Source organism: Cnephaeus nilssonii (assembly GCF_951640355.1).
Source record: "Cnephaeus nilssonii genome assembly, chromosome: 10".
Classification (NCBI taxonomy): domain Eukaryota; kingdom Metazoa; phylum Chordata; class Mammalia; order Chiroptera; family Vespertilionidae; genus Cnephaeus; species Cnephaeus nilssonii.
Genome location: NC_137081.1, coordinates 16,480,040 through 16,507,322, shown reverse-complemented (window position 1 = coordinate 16,507,322; position 27,283 = coordinate 16,480,040). Strand labels below are relative to the sequence as shown.

Below are 27,283 nucleotides of genomic sequence, written 5' to 3'. Positions count from 1 at the left end.
GTGGGCAATCAGACCAGCAGGGGAGGGCAGTTGGGGGGGACCAGGCCTGCAAGAGAGGGCATTTGGGGGCAATCAAGCCTGCAAGGGAGGGCAGTTAGGGGTGACCAGGCCGGCAGAGGAGGGAAGTTGCGGGTGACCGGGCCTGCAGGGAAGGGCAATTGGGGGGTACCAGGCCTGCAGAGAAAGGCAGTTGGGGGGGTACCAGGCCTGCAGGGGAGGGCAGTTAGGGGCAAACAGGCTGGCAGGAGAGCAGTTAGGCATCAATCAGGCTGGCAGGGGAGTGGTTAGGTGGTGATCAGGCTGGCAGGCAGAAGCGGTTAGAGGCAATCAGAAAGGCAGGCAGGAGAGCAGTTGGGAGCCAGCAGTCCTGGATTGTGAGAGGGATGTCTGACTGCCCGTTTAGGGTTACATAATTTAGACTCTTGCTTTAGAAGATCTTTGTCTAAATTCTAGTTCTAATTCCTATAAGGTAGAAGCTTAATAGGCAACTCAGATATATCTTTTAGTTTGTAAAGCAAACTAATGAAAGATGATCAAGTGTTGTTGAATATGTTAAAATTATTTTACCATCTATAAAGTATGATATAAATATGAAATAGTGTTTTTCTTTATGGGAAAGTAGCATCCATTCATTTCCAATCTTTTGAGTGGTATTCCCTTCAGATGGCACACTTTAGAACTGAGAATAAGCTGGGAATTACTAAATCAATTCCAATGACACTTAGCTCTCTTAAAAGGAAATCAATTCTAGGTCATGTTCCATGACTTAGGTTGACTTCAGGAAGTTAGAAATACAACAGGGCATATGTAATAGTGAGATGGGCAGTGGCTGAGAATGCTTATATTTCCCTAATGTGGTCCAGCATATATTGCTGTTAATTCTGAAAGGAACCCCATCTCCAGGTATTTTTTCCAAAGTCCTTTTTCCCTAGGAAAAACAATATGTCATTTCCTAGTCTGAATGAAGGTGATGTAAATTTAATATTTATCTCATCACAAGGCCCATGCCATTGCCCATTTGAATCAATAAATTATCTTCTCCCTTTTAGATTTAGGCACTGACTACTTTGAACTTCTTAAAACAATATCAAAAAGCAAAAAAGAAACAATTTGTTTAAAATCTGTTAACTGTGATCATGTGTGTTGACCAAGTTTTCTCCCATTTAAAATGGTAATAAAGCATCAAAGATGAGTCGGCTTTAAAGTATACTTTAGCACAGAGACCTGAATTATTAATGCCAACTTTTCACAATAAGAAAATGAAAGCCTATGCTTAAGAACTTCCTATTACTTAAGAATTTTCTCTGCATGTCTCCTTTTTCCCATTAGCAATTCAAATAGATACAGTGATGTTTCAGTTTCTAAAGGGTAATGTAGGTTCCAGATTGTTATTATGTGGATAGTAAATGAAGGTTTTAAGGAATCTCTGTTAATAATACAAGATATTATTTTCAATGCCTTAAATGAAATGTATTCCAAACAGGCCACTGTTAGTTCAAGGTTAACAGTCCAGCCAATCAAGACTTGATGAAAGACAGTTCTGATATGCAAGTCAACCACGCAGTCTGCTGAAGAATATGTACTTGCCAGCTAAGCCATTGTTGAAGCATGATCCTGTGTTATCTCACTGTCCTTTTGGTGAGGAGATATTACGCTACAAGGTCTCTTTGTGCTAGGAGTTTGATAAGGCTGAATGGGAACACTGGCATCCACCTCAACGCGTTGACTTACAAATCAGCATTAGAGAATAAAATATTCAGGGACAAGGGGCCTTGGAGGATTACAAAGTGATATTTATCATTTGGATTTCTCATTCTCAAAAGTGCTTAAATTTGGGAACATGTCAGTGTTTGATAGGCAATAGTGGCTTAATTCCAAGGTGAAATGATTGTAAGTAAGAATAAAATTAGCCTCACCATTTAAAAAGTCATATGAAACAAAAGAATAGGTAGAAGCTCAAATAAGATTTAGAAAGAGACCATGACCCGCAGGAGCATATATGTTGACTCTTCAAATCATATTTCTTTCTCTCAGGGTGTTGATTACTATATAACACTTTCCTGAGAATCATAATATATCTCCATTTTATCCCTGATGACTGGCATTTTCAATTTGCCATTGCAACATCTGTTGACCTATGTGTTGGACTATGAGACTCAGTCCGTAGTTTGTCACGGAGAAAACATAAAATGTTATAAACTAATGGATAGTTTGAGAGAGTGGAAAGAGTTTCTCTATAAATACGGGGCTTTATGATCAGAAAAGTAAATTAAATACATCCACTTGAACAATAATAGTGATCTGGTGGAACACAGAAATACTGCTGTGGCTCAGGAATGATCTGGACGTTGAAAAAGAAAGGCTTCGAGTAGCCACAGATAATTCTCTCATCTCAGCTTCTAGGAAGCTTGTGTAAAGTGCCCAACTAGCTCCGAGTTTAGAGAGGAGGATAGCATATGTACCCTCTAATTTCCTCCATATAATAATCTAGGAAAAAAATTCTCATCAGCCTCTCTTAGGAGCATACTTATTCCTAGATCCAATGAGAGGGAGGTTTAAGTGGTTAATATATGTACTTAGACTGCCCAAGAAACTATTCTAAGTTATTGGTGTTTCAACAATGACAGCATATTAGGAAAATTGCCAGGGCCTTTGTGTATCTAACCTTGTTTAATCTCACAACAATCTGGAAAATACATTTCTACTATGAAGAAACTGAAATTCTGAGAGGGGTGGATAATTGGCCCAAATATTCACTAGTAAGTGAGGAGACTGTATTCAAATTCATGACTTGGATCAAAAAATGTCTCCTTAAGCCAGGTTATCATGTCACACTGTTGAATACCTTTTGTGAGAAATAATAAATTTGGACCTTATAATATATTATACGTGTTACCATAAAATATTTGGATAGTGGGAATATCATTCAGCCTTGGAGAAACCTAAAAAAAAAAATAGTAGTAACACCAACTGGGTGGAAAAGAATGTCCAAATTCTCTTTTTACTAGTACATGATGTATTTTTCTATTTATATAAGTGTGAACTTTCCCTGGACTAGGAGATTTTTTTAAAATAAATGAAAAAAATAGGTAAAATAAATGTAGAGGTTACACAAGGAAAATAAATTAGATATTTAAGTGGTAAAAATATTTTAGACTAAGATGAAGAATAGATTTCCCAGATGTTTGCCCCAGACTTTACTTCTGAAATATAGATTTGAACATGTAGCTGCTTACTCGTTAAAACAACACGGAGGATTCATAGGCCCTCATTTCAATGTGCCCCAAACTGACCTATTCTTCACTCCTAGACCTGACTTTTCTTGTTCCTATGCCTCCTGCCCTAGTGAATGAGAACACCATACACCATGAGCCAAGCACCTCCAGCTTTCTTGTATTTCTCATTCCAACACCAAATTGTAAAGAAACTTCCAGTGTGAACTCTCCCTGATCTTCATGGTTCCAGGCTTAATCTTTTCTAGTCCAAGCTTTGCAAGCTTGCCACAAAGGTCCTTGAAGCAAAACGCCAGTGATTTAACTGCAGAGTATTTGTTTAGAATTTTTGTATGAGGCAGCTTAGAAACATTAATCCTAGTGTCAGAGACAGGGGTGGGGACAAGGGGGGTTGGAAGTGGTGGCAGGAGAGGAACATTGAGAGATGGCATGACCCAGAACTCTCTAGTCTTTCTCAGCAGTTGGTATTCATAACGTAAAGGCTCACAGAGAGTATACCAGCAGCTCTAATGCCTTATACCAACAAATGGGAGAGGCTGCCAAGAGCCATCAGGGCACCTAGCTAATGTTTCCTCTGATTCCCCACAGGCATCCAACTGCTGCTTTAGTTGAATTATCCTTTCCCATGTTTTCACAACATTCTGATTACAATCTAATATTAATGAAATACAAGATCTTCTTATCAAACAATACCATTATAAGAACACATAAATTTTCTATTATTTGGATAAATTCCATTTCATGCTAAAAAGTTGGACTCTGAATTGTAAAATCCATTGATGAAGTTCATTTAGCAACTGATCATTTTAAGTGATAGTTTTATATGACTCAAAAGTTCAAAAAATAAAAATTTCAATGATGATTTGCAAAGTTATGACCATTTTGATGCTTTAATTCTTAATTAAGTACAGCTCTAATGAAAATGAATATGTAAAAGATACATTTAAATTGTGAATTTATTCTAAAATGTTGTATAATACAGTCAATTTGCCTTGAAAATGAGAATTTAAATGAGAATTTAACCATACTCTATAATTATTTTACTTTGAAATCATTTTACTATATTACAAAAATTATTTAACCCTTAAAATTTACTTGATACAGGAATGGGTAGCTGAGTTACAATGAAGGGAAACATTACTCATCAAATAGTTGTATGTATGGGGATTGAAAAAGAAAATTAACATATTCCATACAAATAAATCATTTATTTTACTATATTCTGACTACAAATGAATAAGTATTCAAAAATGCATTCTCTAGTTACTGCATGTATAGGAGAAAGGGCTTTCAAGAGGTGATAGCTTAGAGACAAACAAACAAATATCAGAAGAACAAGAATGCAAAACTAGAAGTAGAGAAAGTTATTCACAGGTAGGCAAGAGACTCCAGGGGCTCCAGGGGCTAGAACAGAGAAGAGAAGATGGAAATTGATTAGGAGTTTCTACACATTACCTATTGGCACCATTTGAAACTTTGAGACAAGTCAGAGTTAATATAAATATTTCTATTTTTTTTTCTTAGAAGGAAAAAAAAATTTAGATCCAAGCCACCCGTATAAATTACCAGAAAATATTTATCTTTCTTTTAGTATATTTTTATTGATTTCAGAGAGGAAAGGAGAGGGAGAGAGAGATAGAAACATCAATGATGAGAGACAATCATTGATCAGCTGCCTCCGGCCCACCCCACACTGGGGATAGAGCCCACAACCTGGGAACGTGCCCTGACCAGGAATCAAACCCTGACCTCCTGGTTCATAGGTCGATGCCCAACCACTGAGCCATGCTGGCTGGACCAGAAAATATTTATCTTATTTTGAAACCCTGTTCTGTTGACTTGTCTATTCCTATTTCATAAAATGAAATAAAACACCATTTGTTTTACTTTTTCTTTATTGAGATATTTGAAACAGTAAGCATACTGTCTTTGCTGTCATTACTAGTGAAAGCATCAAGACAATTTTCCCTTCTCTGATAAAATTTGTAATTGATGCATTAATATCTCTTTCTTTCCCCAGTGGTATCTTACTTAATATTGAATTAAATATGTAGTTTAATTTTAGGGAAGTTGAATCTGTACAATATTAAAATTTTTCTTTCAGGTGTATTTTATAATTTTCTTAAATGATGATTTTATTTTTCTTGCTGAGATTACTTTTAGGTATTATGTAGTTTTAGGTCTCATTATAATATTATTTCTCATTTATATTTTTAATTGGATATTGTTGACACAAAAGAATATTTCTGATTTTGCATATTTATATTATATCAAAGTCTGGAGCCTTTAGAGAAATAAATGTTAAACAATAGTAGTATTTTCCTACTATTGCAAATCCTTCTAGTAACTATGTTTTTATCTTGTTTTTATGTCCCCTACAGTTTTATCATTTTCCTTATTCTTAATGTTTTAGGTTTGTATTTTCCATTCCTTATTAGGGCTTCCAACTTTATTATTGTGATATCTTAACTATAGTTTAAGTTTTTTTTCTATCTTCATTTAACACTTCTTAAATTAATTTTCCATTTCTACAAATTTAGTGACTTTTTTCTTTCTAATAGGCCTTTGTTTGTTTCTCTACTTATTTTAGACTTATAGGCCTTCCAGTAATCTTATCTTTTACAATTTACCATGGTTTTACTGAATAATCTTTAGCAGTCATCAAGTCTCTCAGTGCAGATTCTCCAAGTGGTTCCATTAATTGTCTTTTCTAGGCACGCCATTGCCTACAACGTTTAGGCAGTTTTTTACCTTATTTTATGAAAAGTTCCACCAGAAAATATATTATGCTTTTTCAATACCTACTTTATTTGAATTATTCTTATTCTCAGACAAATTTATGATAAACTAGATTTCCTCAGGCTATAACCTAAACTACTTTCTAGGTACATATAAAGAAAAGGAAATCCTCCTCAAAAAAAAAACAGTAAGAGAAACTGCAAATTGTTTGGCAATAAATTATTCTTAAACTGGATAAGTTTAAGCAGATAGATGACTGCCACATTTGTTATAATACCTATTGTATTTCAGTCTTGGATTGTATTGTTTTTGCTTCCACTCACTTCATGAAGCTTGAGATTATGCGAGAGTGAAACCCCTAAGTAATTTGCCCATTAAAAAGTAACAAAACCCTTTACCTACATTATCATTATTTTTATATTTTACATGGTTTTAGCTATTTCTATAAATACAATAGATTTCTTATGTAAGGTTTCATGTCTGTTTTGGTCATGACTTTAGTTCCTGGCATATCGGAGGAGACTGTAATAAAGATAAATAAACAAAATTTCTTAGCTCAATTGGTAGACATTCTATATATGATACACTAGTAGCTATTTCTAAAATGTCTACAAATTTTTGCTAAAACTATTGTTTAGTTCACTTTTAAATGATTTGTTTCAGGTTGTATTCCCCAGGAAAGATAGAATTTAATATGCAAAACGTTCTTTGGAAGTGCCCTTGGGCTCAATAGCTAGGGAGCTGGGATGGGGGATGTAGGATTGGACACATAAATCAAGCTTGACAGCAGTCTCACCTGATCCCATTGGTAGCTCTGAGCTAAAATGAGCCACCTAAGTTGTCCAGTAGCTATTAGGTGTGGGTCACCCTGGGAAGGAGTATAGACTTGTATGAAGTGGCTTTATGCAGAGTATGTCTGTAGAAGGCAGTTGGCCAGTGGCAGTCTCGGATGCTGGGTAAACCAGTTCTTTCTTGAAGGGGGATCAGGACAGTGGCCCTCTTGCACCACCACATATTAACAAATAAATCTATTTCTGGGCAACATACATGTTGCAAACAGGGGTCAAGTACTGGATTATCTCTGTATGACATAAGACACAAATCTGACTTAACATGACCATAGAACTCTATGAGTATATGTGATGGGGGATTTTAATGTGCTTGGAAGAATGCAAGATGAAATGCTATAACGCATTATATTTTGTGCTTCAGTGAACAGAAAGTTTAATAAATTTTTCAATGTTAGGGAGAAACAGAAAGGCTAAGATTTGAGTTCATTTGGATTTGGTTTGGCTAGGCTTAGGGACGGTGAACACGCTGCACTATCCTTAGGTAAGATAGATTTGTCTTGTATTTCATAAAAACGGTTCTACCTCTGAGAAATCAAACTCTTAGACTTGCAGCTTTTGACCACAATGACCTTCTCCAGCATTTATCTTGCTCCCGCACTTCATTAAATATTTTCTTGGCCCTACTCAGAGCCCCTGTGCGTCCTCTCTCGTTTAAGTCTGTTAGCTGCCAAAGCCTGCCTTGTATTCACGGCCCATCATCCATCACTTCAACTTCTTCACCTACTTTCTTATCCCCACTCTACGGTCTGTTACAGCTTTGATTTTTACCACCACCCTTCTTGACTTTCTGTTAAAATCGCCTTGCCAGCTTCCATCCAGGCTCCCCACAAGGGGGATTCTCCCCTCTTCTAGTGTCAGCATGGAGAAAGCCCTCGTTATTGTGCCAAAACCCTTTTTTCCACTCTTAGGATCCCTGCGTTTCTTCTGGCCCTGGAACTCCTCTGCACCTCCTCCTGTGCTTCTCCCAGTGAGGTGCCCTTTCTCATCATCTACTGTGACCTCTTTGAATCCTTTATAAGTTTCAGAAGCTTTCAGTCATCCTCATCTCTCACTTCCAATCTCCATGCATCCTTTACAGCAGCAATTCCCTGGGTGCTTGCAACATGTCAGGCATTATGCTTCAGGTTACAAAGAACTCACATCCTACAGAACCTCAACAAGGTCGGTATTATAATGCCCATCTTCAAAGTGAGCCAATGGTGCCTTAGCCAATTTGGCTCAGTGGATAGAGCATCGGCCCATGGACTGAAGGTTCTTGGGTTCAATTCCAGCCAAGGTCATATACCCCAGTTGCAGGCTCGACCCCTGGCCCCCGTCGGGGGACGTGCAGAAGGTAATCAATCAATGTGTCTCTCTGACATCCATGTTTCACTCTCTCTGTCTTTCTCCTTCCCTTCTACTCTCTCTAGAAATCAATGGAAAAATATCCTCAGGTGAGGATTAACAAAAAAGAAAAAAAAAAGTGGGGCAGTGATGTTTCAGTTATCAGTGGTCGGCAAACCGCGGCTCGCGAGCCACAGGCGGCTTACGAACCAAGGTTTGCCGCTCTGTTGACTAATGAGTTTGCCAACCACTGAGTTAAATCATCAACTCAGCTGAAGTTACACAGCTTATGTATTTCCAGCAGGATTCACACTATGGTCTAAAGTATTTGATTCTTACTTCTAGGAGTTTTCAACTCATCAAAAAATAAGTGACAAGCACTGTATTTGGTGACTTTTAAATTGTTTGGAATGCATCATTAAAGGAAACTGAGGGACAAAGGCAAAGAATAATTTCTCATTTCCAGTAGACATTTTTAGAACCTACAAAAAGAAAATACTGTCAATTAGTATGATTGACAAAAAATAACCTCTGTGGCCCTTCTGTATTCTCTCTGCTCACCAATTGCAGTGCTTGTATTAATTAACATGTCATATCTACAGAAATATTTTTCTAAATTTCATCCCTCTTTCTTTTTTTATTTAAAAGATATAAAATACAATAATACAAGTATTTATTTATTACAGGTAATCACTATATCCTAATTTTTTAAATGTATACATTGTTTAATATAGTTTATTTTGAATTTGTTTTAGAAAATATAACTCTTAAAATATAAAAACATAATTTACCCAGGGAAGATAATTCATTGTACTCAACTTCCAAAATCTTGAAAACATAAATAGTTTATAAATAGTTCCCAAAGAATATTTCAGTTAATGTTTATTATTTTTTATGTTTTTAGCTCATTTTTACTCACCAATGCTTATTCTGAAATTTTAAAAAAAGATCAAAATTCATTTTTCTCAACTCTTCCACCACCCACTAGTATTATTTAAAAATATTTGTAACATCATAATCACTAAATAACAAATTTTAAATCTGTGTTGAGACTAAAAACATGAAAATTATAACATGAAACTGTTTATTAATATCAAGTGATATGCAATTTATTCTTGTTTTTAGAATAAGGCTGGATATATATTAAATGTAAGTAAATCTTTATGTTTATTGATCAAATTAATTCTATTGTTTATGTTTTTATCTAAAAAGTACACTATTCCATTATAAACTCTTAGTTCAGAAACAGAATATATGTAGATATTTATTTTCAAAGCTATCTAATATCATGTTACAACTACTAAATGAAATATTCATCACATTTTCAAAAGAAATACATTAGAGGTGCAAAAATGCCTTAATGTTAAAGAGCACCATAACTCTACTGATAATTCAAATATTCTCAAGTTCATTGCTTCTTTAATCACACTTAACATTTAATTGCATAGTTTTCACTTAAAAATCACTGAAATTGGTTTAGAAGAACCTTCAAATGCTTGCTTTCTCTATACTATGATTTTAAAAATCGAAATAAATTTTAGGTTATGATGTTCCAGTACATGTTTTAACACATCCGTGAATATTAACTTATATAAATTACAATTAAAATGCCTAAAAAGTGAAGAATTTATTTCTTATGAGTGGATTTTGCATACCGTTAGAAGATTTGATGAATAATTACTCTGAATATATGAATTCTTTTACTTTTAATCTAAGTAAATTATGTGTTATCATAAATAATACTTTTCTGGTTCCTTTGATGAAACAAAATGAAGCAAAATATCTTGAGAGTTGAAGTGCCACAGAAACATTTCCTAATAGTCCGAAATTTTCATAATCATAAATACTAACTTTACAATTTTTATTTTTAACTCTCAAAATGATCTTATACTAGTATTTAGGCTTCTAGAACCATTCCATCTCAGTTCAGTTTGTTTTACTTTTATTTTTTTTACTTTATTTCTATTGTTTATACTAGTGGTCGGCAAACTCATTAGTCAACAGAGCCAAATATCAACAGTACAACGATTGAAATTTCTTTTGAGAGCCAAATTTTTTAAACTTAAACTTCTTCTAACGCCACTTCTTCAAATTAGACTTGCCCAGGCCGTGGTATTTTGTGGAAGAGCCACACTCAAGGGGCCAAAGAGCCTCATGTGGCTCGCGAGCCGCAGTTTGCCGACCACGGGTTTATACTATTACAGATGTCCCCATCCTCCCCCTCTTTTCCCACCCCTCTTCCCCCACCCTTGCACCCGCTTCCGTTTGGACATCACCACACTGTTGTTGTCATGGCCATCATCAGAACCTTAACATTATATGGTATTTACTCAGGGAATTCAGAAATTCTGGAAGGTATAATACTGTAAAATATGCACAGTAAAAAAAAAGATTAATGGGGTAGCTTCAGAGTTTGGTTTATCCTCACTTGTAGGGATAGAACAATAACAGCAACAATGAATAGAGATCACAGACAAAGGTCTCTGTACTGCATTGGAATAGCTGTCTCTGACTATACGTATGAAGAACCAAGACATTATTAGATGTTACATGGGCTTGGATACTGTAACTTCTTTAGCCTTTTTCAGAATTGTTTAGCAGAATGGTCAAGGAATAATGTGTATGCCCATATTAACAGAGGATATGTGTGAACAAGGCAATGGGTCTGACTAACCAGCATATACATGAAATTTGATGGAGGGGGTAAATGCACCCATTAGTCTTAAGAAAGCTCAACCATTTGTAAGAATGATGGGAAGAAAGATTCTGAGAAGCAAAATTCTACTTATATTACATGCACATCATTTCCCTCTGCAGGGAAGAAGGATTCAAAGAGGGCATCTCTGTCCAGAAAGAACAGGAAAAAGTTTTATCTTGACTTGTAGTGTCATCACCCACAAGAGAAATTTCTCAAAAGTATCTGTTCTATATTGAAGGATTTTTAAAAAGGAGTCAAAGTAGGTAACCCCAGACATAGCACAAGGCCCTTTAAAAATGTATCTGCCTTTAGCAAGCCAGACATACATTTCAGATTCTTCAGAATATACTGTCTGTGCTGGAATCCCATTACCTCATTCATGGACAGCACCTCCTCAAACAACCTCTTGGCATACAGCCCCTTTTCCTATGATTTACACCAGGCCAGTGCTGCCAAATTAGGTGAGTTTTTTGGTCAAGAACATTCAGTTGATCCCCAGTTTGCTTAGAATAAAATTCAAATATCAGCCTATTGTTTACACTCCTCCAAGCACCAGTCTCAACCTATCTTCCCTTACTGTGCTCTGTCATATAGTGGGTGCTGCATATACGTTAGTTGATCTATTCATATTCCCCAAGCATGTGACACTTTTCCAATTTCTTAATTTTAGGAGAAAAGGAAACTAATTATATTGGATAATTGTTATATAGAATCTCTGTCCTAGATCCTTCATATGTATTTTGTGAAATTGTTATTTCACAGGACGGGCATTATTGATCCTCTGCTGTACACAAGGAACCTGAGGGTTTGACAGTGAGAATGACTTGCTTCTTATGACATTGCTGGTAAAAGACAGAGCAGACTCCGGAGAGAACTGGTGTGAATTAGTGTCCATATCTCTTTCTCCTCATCACACCACCCAACCTTGTCAGTTATTCTTTTGTAAAATGTTCTTTCCACATCCTAGTATCTGCACTCAGATTTTTCTGCTCAACAAAGTCCTCCTTCTCCCCCACCCCCAGTATTCAATTATTCTTTTATTCAGTTAGACGGTAATCTCTATCTTCGTTGAATTATTATGGAAAACGGGCATCATAAATATTTGTCACAACCATTATTAATATTTATAATCTACTTTTAGTACATTTAAAAGACTTCTACTAGAATATTAGCTATATAAGAGTAAATATATGTCTTTTTAATTCTTGGGCTCTCAGGAAATATATAGAGCAATCTTCCAGTCAATACTGAGCTTGAATGAATGAAAAAAAATGACTAGGTATTCCTAATAAATACTCCTTAACTTTATACAGTTATTAATAAATATATCACACAAAAACCACTATAGTGCCCTGCAGTATGTTTGAAATTGCTGGTGATGAATAAACCATTCCTAGGTTAATTAAATCTAAGATACCATTTCATTTCTAAAATATTAGTTAAGCCCTAGCTGGCCTTGCTCCATTATGGGCTTCTCCCCGGCCTGGGCCCTAGTCAGGGCGTGTGCAGGAGGCAACCAATCGATGTGTTTCTTTCACATTGATGTTTCTCTCTGTCTTTCCCTCTCTCTTTCCACTCTCGAAAATCAATGGAAAAATATCCTCAGGTAGGATTAGAAATATACATATATATAAATAAATAAAAATATTAGTTATTTTTTAATGGCTCGTTTCAAATGCCAGATCAGGATTCAATGTCTTCTCGCAGAGATTTTTTTTATGAGGTACTCTTTGTTTCACTGTCACTTTCTAACCCTCTCATTGTGTGTGTCTAGCCACAAATCCACACACTCCTCTGACTCATACCTGCCTGAAATAAAGATTTTAGCAGTAGGGGTCTTTGTCACATCATACAATTTTTGTTAAGGGTTTGTCATAACTTAGTTGGCTTGTGTGGGTGGTAATCATATTTACTACTCCTATATTAAAAACATAAAAGCATAAATAACATTAATGTAGATTTTCACTAGTTATTGCCTCTAACAGCATGCCCTTGACATCAGGGTAGGTGTAGAATATTAAAATAACATTGGCATGAATATTTAATATAAGAACTTGCATATGAATCATGGTTTCAAATTTAATATATCTGATGGCAATAATTAAATTCATTATAAAAAGTAGAGGAGATAAGAATAAAATAAATGATAGGACAAATTATTTCTTTATATGAATTATCCCATGTGAGCATGCGACTGGTAAGTAATTAATGTCACTCACTATTTAATCTTGAATGAATCATAAAAAAACACCATCCAGCCTGCTCCTTTGCCAGCAGTGTATGTGGGATATTTTATTGGATGTTAAGGGAGGATTTCTCTAATTTTATTTAGTTGTTTGTCATTTCATGCCTTTGATCTAATTGTCATTAATTAACAGATTTTTCTTGCCAACTAGAAACACAGTAAATTGTCTTCCTTTAAAGAAGATGTAGTATCTAGCAAAACAGAATTATTATTTCCATAAAATATACAAAACAGCAAATCAGAAAGTTCTAAGTGATTAAATAAGAGCTATTACCAAAATTGTTAGATTCTTATCTACCTTAAGACAAATTGAATTTTTAAAATTATTGATTAAATACTCCTAGAATCAAGTTCTCCTATGCAGAAATGAGAATAAAGACACAAATTAGTCTTAGTCCCCTTACACAAGGCAATTTAGCAATTTTTTTATTGGAGGATTAATTTTAAGCAGTTGAGGAACTCCTGAGAAGGCAGCATGGTAGAAAGCCTTGGCCAGAGACACAATGAGAACCAGGTTCAAATCCCAGGTTGGCAACTTACTAACTTTATGGTATTGGTAAATTGCTATCCTTCTCAAACTTGTCTCCTTATCATTTAATTGATAGAATAATATCTGTTAGACAAGACAAGATTGCCTGAAAACTGAGTTTTAGTATGTAAAACGAGTAGTGTTGTGCCAGGCATAATTCAACAAAATGTATTATGATCTGGAGAAATTATTTAATAGGTGATTGTAAAGGGACCATAAATAGGCTTACTAAGAACTGGTAAACTATATAGATGAACTAAATACAGGAATTACCCAACAGATTAAATAACCCTTAAAGAAATTGACTTTTATGGAGAGAGAACAAAATGAAAGAAAGACATTATTTGGAAGATAATAATTATTTCTTCCTCCTTGGTGGTAGAATATATCTCAGAGGAATTATTCTAGTTCAGGTGTGTTTGAGTCTTTATTCTTTATGGCACACTGTAGTGTCCTATGGAAAAGACTCATGTTGGACCTTGCAGAGTTTGTTCTTCTGTTTCAGTCCTGAAATGTTCATAGCAGACACCTCTGTGTTTCTCTTTCAAGAGCTTTGCTATGATTACTCAGTAAGCTATAAACATAGTTACAATAGTCCTCTCTAGTCCCCCCTTATCTATAGAAGATACTTTCCAAGGACCCCATTGGATACCTAAAACTGCAGATAGTACAGAACCATATGTATACACTAGAGCCTTTTGCACAAAATGCGTGCAAGGGGCTCAGCCCTCGCAGCCCTCACAGCCCTGGCTTCATCTAGAAGGACATCCAGAAGGTCGTTTGGCTGTCCAGTCTAATTAGCATATTACACTTTTATTATTACAGATATATGTGTGTACTTATCTACGATTTTGTCCTATGCATACATACACTTTATGGCTTCTCTTTGGCATACCTGAATTACCAGCATCGCTACTCTTACACTTTGGGGCCATTATTAAGTAAAATAAGGGTGACTTGAACATAAGCACTATGATACCCCAAGAGTCAATCTGATAACCGAGATGGCTACTGAGTAGGTAGTATCTGGGTGGGACAGGAGAGATGACCTGAGATTTCATCACACTGCTCAAAATGCCACGCACTGTGGTTAGGCGTGGGTAACAGAAAGCAAAGCCACAGGTAAGGGGGAGTATTGTACACACATTCACCAGTACCCTTTGGTGTCTACTATCTACTTTAACCCAGATTGCTATGCAGTGTTATTACTATTGTTACTTATGTAGCCCTTGAAGTTCTCTTGCAATCCCATAATCTCCTAACTCTTCATGACTATTTTATATCGAAGGTGGGAGGAGAGAGTTGCACCTCTCCTTGGGCTGAAATAGAAAAAGAATAGCTTCTAAAATGCTGACAAAAAAAACAAAAACAAAAAACAAAAACCTATTTGCTTGTTTTTCTTGGTAAGGTTTCCTGCCTCGCATCCCAGATATCCCCACTGGATTGTAAAAGCTCAAATTGACCACTTACCCTGCAGTTGCAGCTTTTTTTCTGGACTCTTGGCCATGCCTTTGGTATTCAACAATGTCATTCCCTTTAGATATAATCGGTTTAATACAAACGTAGTAATAACTACCATTTTAAGAGTGTACTAGGCTCTGTGATAAGCTCATTGCCTCTACTATATCATGTAGCTGTTAGATATATATGTTAATATTTTAATGAATTAAATAGTACCTGGGTCATTTAGGTTAGACTCATATAGTACATCCAAACTAAATAAGGTATGGTAGCAATATTAATTTTTAAAGTATGCATAAAATCAGGGAAACAATGTTTAACCTCACCTTTACCTCCTAGTAAATTGGTTTTTGTTACCTAAAGCATTGAGTTGAGAAAGATTTTGAGCCCTCATCCAGTCCAGGCAGGAAAGAATACAGTGATGGTATTAGTTTCCTGAGGTTGTTGTAAAAAATTACCACAAACTTGGTGACTTAAAACAACAGAAATATATCACATTTCTGGGGGACAGATTTCTGAAATCAAGGTGTTGATATGGCCCCCTGCCTTCCAGAAGCTCTAAGGGAAAATCTGTTTCTTGCCACCTCCAGCATCCGGTGTTCTTGGCTTGTGGCTGCATCACTCCCATCTCTGCCTCCTCCTTCACACCGCCTTTCCTGTGTGTCTGTGCTAATCTCCCTCTGCTCCCTGTTACCAGTCATTTTGGGGGATTAATTATCGACCTACTGCAGCGATTGCTTAGCAATATTCACCATGGAGTAGTTGAGGGGGTGTTGGTATATTATGCATGCTATGTTTTGCCATCAGTGACCTACTGTGTCATTTTACAAAAAAATGTTAGGTTAAATGACTTGTCCAAGATTAGTGTATCAGGAAAATCCCTGCAGGAAATACATGGTGTACAAAGTTAGAGTAACGGAAGAGAGTTTAGCAAAAGAGGTTTTATAAAGGTATGGGCAGGGTTGAGGAGCAGCCACTGAGATTGTTGAAGTAACTCAAGACGCGTCACAGAATTACCAGGCCTGACTGAGCAAGGGGGAGTTTACCCTGACCTGACAGCAGCTGTGGTCTGCAGGAAAGTGGAGGCTCAGGGGTAAAACCAAATTCACTCGTCTATCTTATCTTCTGCTGTTGCTTTTCATTGGCTGAACCCAGTGAAAGCCAGGGGACAGCTAGCCTCTGATCATGCATTTGGGTCAGTTTCACTGGGCACGTGGCAGAGTAGAGGAGGATGGAGAATGAACCTGGCAGGGCAAGGACAAATATGCAGGTCAATCCCACAGATCGTTAGAGTCATAGCTGGAGCACAGTCTAAGCTTCTTCATGACAAAATGTATTGCAGTTTTCAACATATCCAGTTTAATACAACAAATGTTTATTGAGCTTATGCAATGTTAAGGATCCCTGTGTAATACTCCAAAAAATTCCAGACACTTTTGTAGGTTATAGCAAAAACAGACTAGAGTTAATGACAAAATCAGCATTCTATTTACCGTACTCATGCGAGTCTGAACTTAAGTAGGAATCAGAATCAAAATACATGGAAGGATACATGTTTGAGCCACATTGGAATAAGCATTTATTAGGACTTGGCAAAATATTGGATATGGGATGGAATGGAAAACAATAAAAATGAGAGTGCCAAATATGAATCTAAGATTTTAAATCTAAGATTTTAAAACTAAATTAGAAAATGTTTCTGAAACTTAAAAAATTAATAGAGTTAGCAGACGATCTCTTAGGGAGGATTTTATTTTGAATCTTAAATTTGAAGTTCAGTAGGATAGCTATGTCAATATGAGGCATTTGAAATAAGGATGAGGTGGAATGGGAAGTAGGGTATATAATAAAGATATTATTCATTTATTAATAAAATAATATTGATTTTGTTTACTATGAGCCATATACTCAACAAGAATTTTGTCATAGACTAATGAGCAACTAATACTACTTCTTTCAGAAAAATCATTAGAGATGGCAGACACTTAAGTTAACAGTCTAATAAGACTCTGATAGGTAGTACAATATGGAAGATATACATAAATAAAGACCTGTTAGTTCCTGCTCAGAAATGACAGTTGAAATCAAACAAGTGGCCCCTCAAAAATGCTTTGAATAAAGGCACAGCATAATTCTCATATTGGGGATATTTCGGACAGATATTTTGGATGTAATGCTAATGGATTTTGTTTTCTGACTTTGTAAATAGGAATGTTACTTAAATAGCTTCAAATGAAATCAAATTCTGAAAAACTACAATTTTTTTTTCAGTTGATTCCAGGTGTTTGCTAATTATATTTTCTAAAAGCCATTGTAGCATTTCCACATTTAAGGTATGAGAGGGAAAAGCAGGTGTCAATGATTATAATAAGAATACCCAGAAAGACTGAAAAACTTAGGTTAGAATAAAAGAGTAACATCAGACAGAGAGGGAGTTTCAAAATGAAGGGTGTTCAGTGAATTAAAACAGTGCAGAATGCCAGGAAAATGTATGAATCAGAGAATAAACCTGCTTACCAGTGAAAAGGAGGTTTTGGTGACTATTTCAAGACTAATTTGAATAGTAAAAGTGCAGCAAAGTTGCCGAAAACGAGAGCTATAAGGAGTGAAAGACTATAAAATAAACAAATAGCCAAAGTAAGAATAGCAAATATTCCCAAAGTAGAGAAATGACAAAATTAAAGGAACTTTCATTTTTAGAATATGGAGCATCTAAATATACCTTAAATGTGACAATAGAGTGAGCTTGAACTTGTACTAGAAGGAAACACTGGTAAAATGATTAAAGAAAACAAAATGGAATGTCAGGAGTACATTTTACAGAGTAAATATTGTGAAAAGTAGAAAGGTAGAAAGGTAGAAAGGTTTTTTTATTTTTATTTTTCTGTTCATTGATACAGATAATAATGTGATAAAGAGTCAATAAGAAATTAAAATTGGAAACAGAGGGCTATTTTAGGAGGAACAGATCAGAAGATTTAGGACAAATCCTCATGAATCTATACCTTTCTCTAACAACATTTGAAAGTTTGAATATTCAGGTAGTGGCAATACCCTTTGGCCAAGGACTGGGAAAATCAATGGGAAAAGATCATACGATGATGGTAAATGCTTTCATTGAAATCATTAATAATGAAGAGAAAAGAAGCATAACAGAAAGTGAGCATTTAACAATTATGAATAATTTCAGCCTTCTTCCCATGACTGCAAGGCCTTTCATGATCGGGCCCCCACAAGGCACATTAGCTTTCTCAGACTCCAAAATTTGCCAAGTTCTTAGGCTCATTCCTTGCATCTGTCTATCTGGCTTCTTCTCATAATTCAGATCTCAGAACACATTTCCTGACTTACCCTATCTGAAGTAGCTCTTCAATACCATTTTATTACTTTATTACAATGACCTCTTTATTCTCTCCATAATACTTAATATAATGTATAATTATTTATACATCTATTTTATATTTATTCGGTTTCTCTGTTTATTTGTGGGCTCTTTTGGTAGAAGGAAAGCTTCATGAGGATAGAGATGATATTTTAGACCCAATTTTCATCAGTGCCAGGTCTTCAATAAATGTTTTAAGTGAATTACTATGTAACAGAAGGATAAGAAAATAAAATGAGACTGAAGGGAAATTCAGTCTAATGAGGAGTAAGGGAAATATAGAAAACATAGTGAGAAAGTAGAATTATACCTTGTGTGAAATTATTCTCAGTGTTCTTCATCATGTAGCATGTCTAAGAATTATCTAAATCTAAGTTTCAACCTCCCAATGGGTGAGTGATGAGGAATAGAAATGGAAGAAAAGGATGGTTCTAAAAGTTTGGGAAGATCCTAATCTGGATTGTTTGAGCCACAAAAAATGTACCAAAGATTGGAAGGAATGCTAAGACCACTGAGCAAGGTGGACAAACTTAAACTGATGACATTGATTCAGCCTAATTGCTGCTCACTACTTGCACAAGTAAATTATTATTTATTCTAGACATGAGGGAAGAAATGGAGATACCATTTATTTTATTATCTGGGTAGCATCTGTAGCAGAACAGGTTTGTAAAACATTATTATGGACCAATGATTTTATTTCATTTTCATCAGTGCCATCACCATTATCTTCTTTGTTTTCTTCATCACCATCACTGTCTTTAGGAACATTCCTTTGGAGAATTCATAAGTGCTGACTCTTGCATTAAGCACAGTTTTATATGTCTACATTAATTGTGTGTCTTTTCTTCTTTATCTCCCTTTTTATCTTCCTTATCCCTGCTACAATGATATTTTTTCTCCGTTTTCGGCTGGAGGGTATTGAATTAATGGCCCATAGATATAATGAAACAGTAAAAGTTTGGCTGAATTTAACATTTAAAAAAACACACACAGAATAGTCCATAAGTTTTCACTGGCCATATGTGTGTGTTTATTTTCTTTTTGTGAAACCGTTAACCAACATGAGTGAGAAAACAAGTTTAAGTGGCAAGGTATAAACATCTGAAGGCTGGGCAAAATGATGCCTTAATGTGACAAATGGCATTGCTCAGTTTTATTATTGTAGAGAAACGTCTTCCCTTCAGACCAAAATAGAGAAACAAATAGCATCGGCTAGAGAAAAATGGTATACACGCTTCAGAGATTTTGGTCGTCCCTTGGTGGTTTTTTTAAAAAAATGTCCTTATACAAACCAGACCTCATTATAAAGAAAAATGTTCATGCTTTAGTTTTCAGTGTAGTACCTGTTACATCTTCCCCCCTTTCCAATGAGAAAATCCTTTAATTCACCTCCAAGAAGAAAATGTATGAAAGGGAAAACAAAGACACTTAATAATTTTATTTCTGGAAAAATTGATAATGCGCCTGTCAAATTGTACTTATTCCAGTGGCCTTGGTGATATTTTTTTTAGTGACAGCAGCAAAGATTCCAAAATTCTTTCCATGGGCCACACGAAATATGGAGCAGCACACATTATTAGTTTTAACACAGAGTGATTTATTGAAACCCAACACTCTATTATTAAAATACTGGATTTTTTTTTCCTTTTCATCACACTCGTCACTCTAAATGAATCCATATTCTCATTTCTTTATCTATTTCCCTATCCCTCAAAAAAGCCATCTGCTATTTTCTTTATGAAAAAATAAAACCTACAATTAGTGTCTTGTTCATCTTTTCTTTCTCAAAAAAAAAAGAGAGAGAACTATTATGCAAATACTCTGCAATTTTGTTTCAAATACTCTTTGTAGTGTAATGAGCAATTTTCCTTAATACAACCCAGCATTTTTGCCAGGACTTACTAATAGATTTTTTAAGAGAGAACTTCCAAGTGATTTTTTCACATTCTGCTGATGTAAACTTTTCAAATGCATATTTAGAATAGAATTATCATTACTCCTTGAGTTGGAAAGAAAAAAAACACACACACCTATTGTTTATATATTTCATGCTAAAAAGAAGCTTGAAATAAACTCAAAATCTCTCTTTTATCTGGAATTTTATTATTTTCTTTATCTTAAGAAATGGTCTGTACCAGATAACACTCTTAGGAAATCAGAGAGATTTTTTTTTCTTTTTCTGAAAGCATATTATAAGTGATAGCAGTTTACCTGTAAGCACAAATTTGTTGTTTGACTTTAGTTGCTTCTCAGGAACTAAAGTAGAAGTAAACCCCATTTATAGAGGTCTGGCTAATTCAGGCATCTGAGGCTGTCTTCTTGGTAACAAGACAAGCATCTACAGTGCGGAGTGCTGACGGAACCGAAGTAAAAGTAATTATATTTTCACCATCATAATAAATATCACTGCGCTAAGAATCAGGAAGCTGGAGTCTTAAAACTGATCCTGCCTTGGGAGCTGACCTGAGGCAGTAATCCTACTCACCATGGTTCCTCATTTTACAGTGGAGAATTACTACCTCTTTTGACTGCTTTATAGGGTTATAATAAGGATCAAAACACTGCTGCATGTTATTGTTTTTGAAATAGATTACAGGGACACAGATTTCATGGAGGTGTTCTAGAAGTTCTCAGAGTTCCCTATTTCCTACAGTGGCTTCATCCAGGGAGCTTGTTACAAGTGCAGACCTCTGATCCATCTCTACACCTGACTTTCTGGGAGTGGGATCAAGAAGGCTGCACTTGGAATAAACTTCGATGACCCTTAAGCACCTGAAAGACTGAGAGCTACCAGGGAAGAAAAATAGAGAGACTACAATCAGAATACATTTAAGTTAACGAGATAGCTGATATTTAATGGCTAATGAAATATTTAATTCGGTACTTGACTAAGTTCGATATTCATTTGATGGCATGTTTTGCTTATTTGTTGGTGCGTGTGCATATTTCTATGTGTGCGTATCACAGTTCAGCACAGGAACCCTCTGACTTACACTTTTAATATTAATTAATGTTGAATTAATCAACTAATCTTATTACTGATTGCATAACAGGTCATTTAACTTGGCTGTCATTCTTCTTTGTACTCTCCTATAACCGTAGTCGTTTGCTTTACGTCACATGTTTACTGAAATATACAGTAATTAAAACCAAAATGTTGATCTAGATGGGGCCATATCAATAGTAATAACTCAAGTTTCTGGATTTGCTGATTCTGCAGAAACTCCAGTCTCCAGTGAGCCTTTCCCAAAGAGTTTGGGAAGTTCCTGGGGGTCTCATACACACTCATAAACCAGTCTCCCAGTTCAGTCACTCTGTGGTATCTACAGAGTCCTTGTCCTTTGTTACCAGTTCTTTCCCCCAGGTGGAGCCGCTGAGAGGTCCTGCCCCTGGTACTGTTCACTGGCACCACCTGAGAATGCCAGTGCCCTTGCCAGAGGTGATGCCTCTCTGGGCTTCCCATCTTCAAGGTGTTGTGGTGGTGGTGGTCTCAGCCAGGAAGCATAGGAGCTGGTGCTCTCCCTGTGTTCTCCCCGGTGTTCTATGACTCACCTGGTTCCTGGGGTGTCTCAGGAAAGGGGAACTGGAGGACCTAATGTACTTGGAAGCATCTGGGAAATGACAATTTCAGCTTCTGCAAAACTGGCTCTAAAACAAAGTTCTTTGAGTAAAGCTGATGCCATCCTATCAGCTTATTTCTTCTGTGTGGACCTGAATCACTCCTTTCTCCCGGCATGTGCCCATACTGTCCCACCCTTACTTACTCAAAATCTGTAAAATGTTACACCTCACCTAAGATTCTGGCTAGATTCTGTAAATTTATATATGCTCCACCAGACAGACCCCATAACTGTGAATAACCTTTAAACTCAACTGAACTCAACAACACTAAAATAGTAGTGGAGGTTAAAAGTGAATAATAGCCTCAGAAATAGCTTTAAGATAATAACAGTAAAAGCCAAGTACTTCTTCAAGGCTAAAGATGAAAAACAGCAGTCTCTAGCTACCTACCTCTCCCTTCTCCGACCCCGTTTTCCATAGATCAAAGCAATCACTTTCAACTTTTTGGCAATTTCTCCTGTAGCATAACTCCATATATCTAAATAATATGTTTATACTGTCAACTCTTGTTTTTTTCGGTTTTATGCATCATCTAGTATTAACTTTTCACTAAAACAATAGAAATATACCTTTTACACGCTTTCCATCACCACCTTGCTATAGTGTACCTCTCTGCTCCTCATATTCCAATCTAGTCATATGATGTTTGCTTATTTCAGCATTTTGTGTTTACGTTATGATTATATAACTATTTCCAGCTGTGTTCTGTAGTAAATAAAATTATTTTCTTGTGGAATTCTGGTTTCACATCAAATTAATTTTTTTTTTTACTTTTGCTTATTTTTCTGTATATCTATCACTAATTTGAGTTTGATTTTCCCCTTTGCTAGAAAAGTGGATATGCTTTTAATGTACTTTCAGATTTCAGAGAGGAAGGGAGAGGGAAAAATATATAGAAACATCAATGATGAATCATTGATAGACTGCCTTCCATGCCCACATTGGAGATTGAGCTACAACCCAGGCATGTGCCCTGACTGGGAATTGAACCATGACCTTCTGGTTCAGAGATCTATGCTCAATCACTGGGCTACACCAGCTGGGCACTCTTAATGTACTTTAATCTCATTAGGTATTCTATCAATTCCATCTTCTAGGATCACCTTTCCAGAGTGACATGTTCTACTCCAGACTGAACGTTGTTATCTCATTCTGCTGCACATCCTTTATTCTGAAATATTCCATCACTGCCATTTCCTTGTTTCCTCAATTTAATGTACTCTTTATTTAATACACACATCTAACAGAGAAAGGAAGCACTTGAGATAATATTTTTTGAGAACAGATATGTCTGAACATGTCTGTATATCTATCTACTCACCTCGTTAACATTTTCCTGGGTATAGAATGCAAGTTTTAAACAAACCTCAGGATTTTGAAGCCACGGCTCCATCTGGAAGAAGGAACTAGAGAGTGCTCCCGATTTTCAACATGTGTTAATTTACATAAGTCTAGCATTTTTGTCAGAGTCCTTCTCTTTCTATTGTGCCTAATAGTACACTTCACAATCCTTTTTGTTAGTCTCTCCTAAGGATGGAGGGAAGAAATAGATCTGTAGTCCAAGTTGTTCCTGAATGTACTTGGATGCAATCTTTCGGAAGTCATGCATGCCCTCCTGCTCAGCTTACAGAGGTTTATGGTGCTAACACTCCTTGAGCCTTTGATGGTGTTCGCCTGTGTATACCTGTGATGTAAATCGGATTTCTTCTCAGTGTTCCCCTTGCCAAGTTAGGCTTCGGATTTCTTATGTTTGCCACGCCAGTTCCTACTTCTAGTATTCTTTCCTTATTGCTTCATCTGTGTGATATTTGGTTTCTGGCTTTTTATTAATTCCTTTATTGATACTAAATTGGAATTGAGGGCAAATGGAAGTAAATGAGTGTATTCAGTATGCTATTCCATCTTAAAAAGAAGTCCACTATAGCTTTCTGTCCTCAATTTTTTGGTTTGAAAAAAATTTTAAGCTACAGAAATTGTTCAAGTACAATGAACAAACCTTCATATAGGTAAACTGATGATAATAATTGTCATATATGTATCACACCCCTGTGTGTGTGTGGGGGGGGTATGTGTGTGTAATGTCATATCTGTTTCAAATTCATGTAAAGATATTTTCAATAACTTTTCATTGGAAACTCATTTAGTTTGCTCTAAAATCTATATCCATTAAGCAAAAGTGCCCTGATAATTATGATAAAAAATAGAAATGTTTCCTATTCAATGAATTTGGAATAGACAATATTTTTAGTCTCAAGCTAGCTCTCAAATTTTATAATTCTATGAATAAGATGTCACTTATAATTTTGAAAATAAATTTGAGTTAAGGCAAACTTAGGAGAAAGTGTTTATTAAAATGTTTATTCTTTCACATAAATACACAATAGGTATATTGCTTATGAATAATGGGTGACTTAAGTTTGGATCACTTTACTATACATGTAAATAACTGTATTTGTATAAATTACTGTACTCTAGAACCAAAGACCAAAGGTGAAAAACCATAGTATAAGGCAGGATTCCATTTCAACTTATTTGGCAGTAAATAACAATTAATATACTCTGTATTACAAAAGAGAAAATACTGCTATTCAATTCATATTCACTTATTCTAAAATATTTTCTACTTTGATACATGTGTAGTGTTTATTTTTTATTTAATTTTACTTGAATTAAATCACTAAGAATATAATAGCAACATTTTTAATTGACCTCTTAAGTGAGAATGCATTTCAAAATCCTTATCAGCACCACTAGTGCAGTGCAACTAACTGTATTTGTAAAGAACTTTGAATTGAAATGATGGTGTTACATTTTCTCTTACAGGAAGCTCTGATCATGGCAAGTATGGACCATCCACATTTAGTCCGGTTATTGGGGGTGTGTCTGAGCCCCACTATTCAGCTGGTGACACAGCTTATGCCCCATGGCTGCCTGTTGGATTATGTCCATGAACACAAGGATAACATTGGTTCACAGCTACTGCTTAACTGGTGTGTCCAGATAGCTAAGGTACGTGCCCATCCCTTCCTGTGAAAATGATCTTTCTAGCTTTATATTTCCTGACCTAGAACTGTTTCGATATTGAAAACATGTCAGATTTTTTATCTATTTAAATATATTATGCTTGCAATTAAAAGATATAGTATAGGGAAGTATTTATATTCAAACCACTGATCAAAGGCATGATATATTTATATATTTTTGGATTGTTATAGTGACCAGATGACAAAAGGAATAGCTCACCAGCCAGGGGGAAAATGCATATACCTGTGTTTGATAAGGAAAAGGAAAAGGAAATCACGTTTCACCCTCACCTCCACTGCCAGAGAAATATGTGAATTTCTCAAACAAAACCTAAGTGAGGCTTGTGCCTTGGAATTGCAATTTCAGGTCCTACTGCACAAAAGCCCTTAAAAACCCTTTCAAAGAGAGCTCAGACAGAAACACACAGATTTTTCAATTTATTCTGAAGAGGCAAGCATAAAAATACAAATTGATATCTTAATAAAACATTTTGCTGTGCATATAAAAGAAAAGGAAAGCAATATAAAAATGACATGGAAAGGACCCAGTCCAGAAAAGTTTGTTTGTGGAGTGGTGAATCTTTTTTAAAAAATGAGTATAGCAACTTGTTAACATTTTTGGTGCATTAAAAAGCTCCAGAACATTATCTAGTTCCATGATTTAAAAATAAAAATATAATGTTCTGGAGCTTTTTAATGCATTTTTGGTACATTATTTAGTTCCATGATTTAAAAATTTCACTTAATTGTGTGAAGTGAAATTTTTCTTGAAAATCTGAAAAAATACAACCAAGTCATAGGTTCAGCTGCAGGAGGGTGTTAAGAGGGATTCATGGTCCCTATGTCCTCACAGAGATCGGCTTTAAGATATATCCTGTGTTGAAGATATATCCTGAACTTGTTTGGCTTTTTATTTGTTTTGGTGCTATTTAGTGAAAAAACAAAACCCAAAGAAGAAGAGATTAAATGTCTTAATAGTCCCATCTTTAGATGATTTTTGAAAATAGTATGTACATGTTATTATCAGTATTACAAAATGTGAAAATTTTAATACATTCCTAGACATTTTGATAATGCTAATTGGTCTTTAATGGTTGGGGGTTTTATTGGTCTGGCACAAGGTTTCAGGTATGTAACATACATGAGGGAAGTGGTCTGGATTTCAGAACCTGGGCTGATGGGGTAGGTGATTCTGATGAACTTAAGAGCAACTACTCCCCTGTAGGAGACTGGTTTTACCACCAGTATTCTCAGTTTTCAATTTTTTAAAGAGGCACTAGAACTGGATGGTTTATGTGACTTCTCCAAATTTAAATCTTGACTCAAACTTTGAACTGCTCTGAGAGTCAAATAAAGCATTCATGTCCTGCAGTCCACCAGTATTCAATTTCTGGTATACATTTTTTTTATGTTTAGGAAACCATTTATGGTTATCTATACCAAGAATATTTCTTGAGAAATTTCTCCTTCTAGATATATACCCCTGAGTTGAGTTTTAATTCACTGTTTCAACTCTTACATTAAAATATGACTCAATTTCCCATATGGCTCAGTGGTTGAACATCTACCTATGAACCAGGAGGTCATGGTTTGATTCCTTGTCAGGGCACATGCCGGGTTTGCAGGCTCCATCCCCAGTGTGGGGCATGCAGGAGACAGCAATCAATGATTTTCTCTCATTATTGATGTTTCTATCCCTCTCTACTTTCCTTTCCTCTCTGAAATCAATAAAAATATATTTTTTAAATATGACCTGATATTTTATAAATTATACAGTTATAGTCATCTTTGCAGTTGTCTAATGTAAATGTGAAAGTGTTAATTTAGTAGTCTTAGCCTGTTTTTTTGCAATCAAAGAATGAATAGGAATACATATCTCAAAGAAGAAATTTGAGGTAACTCTTAAAATGAAAACTAAAAGAATTATTTGAAGGAAAATCCCAGTTTAGTTTTATATACCATAAATCTCAATATAGCTTCTTATGGATTATGTATTATAATTTTGTGAATATTGCATGACAAACTCACTACTGGGAGGATTCTTTATGGTAATGAAGTTTCAAATATAACTCTTCAAAAAGTGATTTGCTTATCTAAGAATGTCTATAATTCATAAGGTGAGCTAAATATGCAATAAGAATTCTCAAAGCATCCTAGCACTATACATGAAAACAA

General features: G+C 35.5%; 1 protein-coding gene across 3 annotated transcripts in view; it reads left to right on the top strand.

Moving 5' to 3' along the window:
• ERBB4 (erb-b2 receptor tyrosine kinase 4) overlaps positions 1–27,283 on the top strand; it is a 932,247-nt gene that overhangs the window by 758,585 nt on the left and 146,379 nt on the right. For all 3 annotated transcript variants that reach the window (XM_079783180.1, XM_079783179.1, XM_079783181.1), the window contains exon 20: positions 24,909–25,094. In XM_079783180.1, coding sequence (XP_079639306.1) covers positions 24,909–25,094 — 186 coding nt within the window. The remainder of the gene's footprint in view (positions 1–24,908; positions 25,095–27,283) is intronic.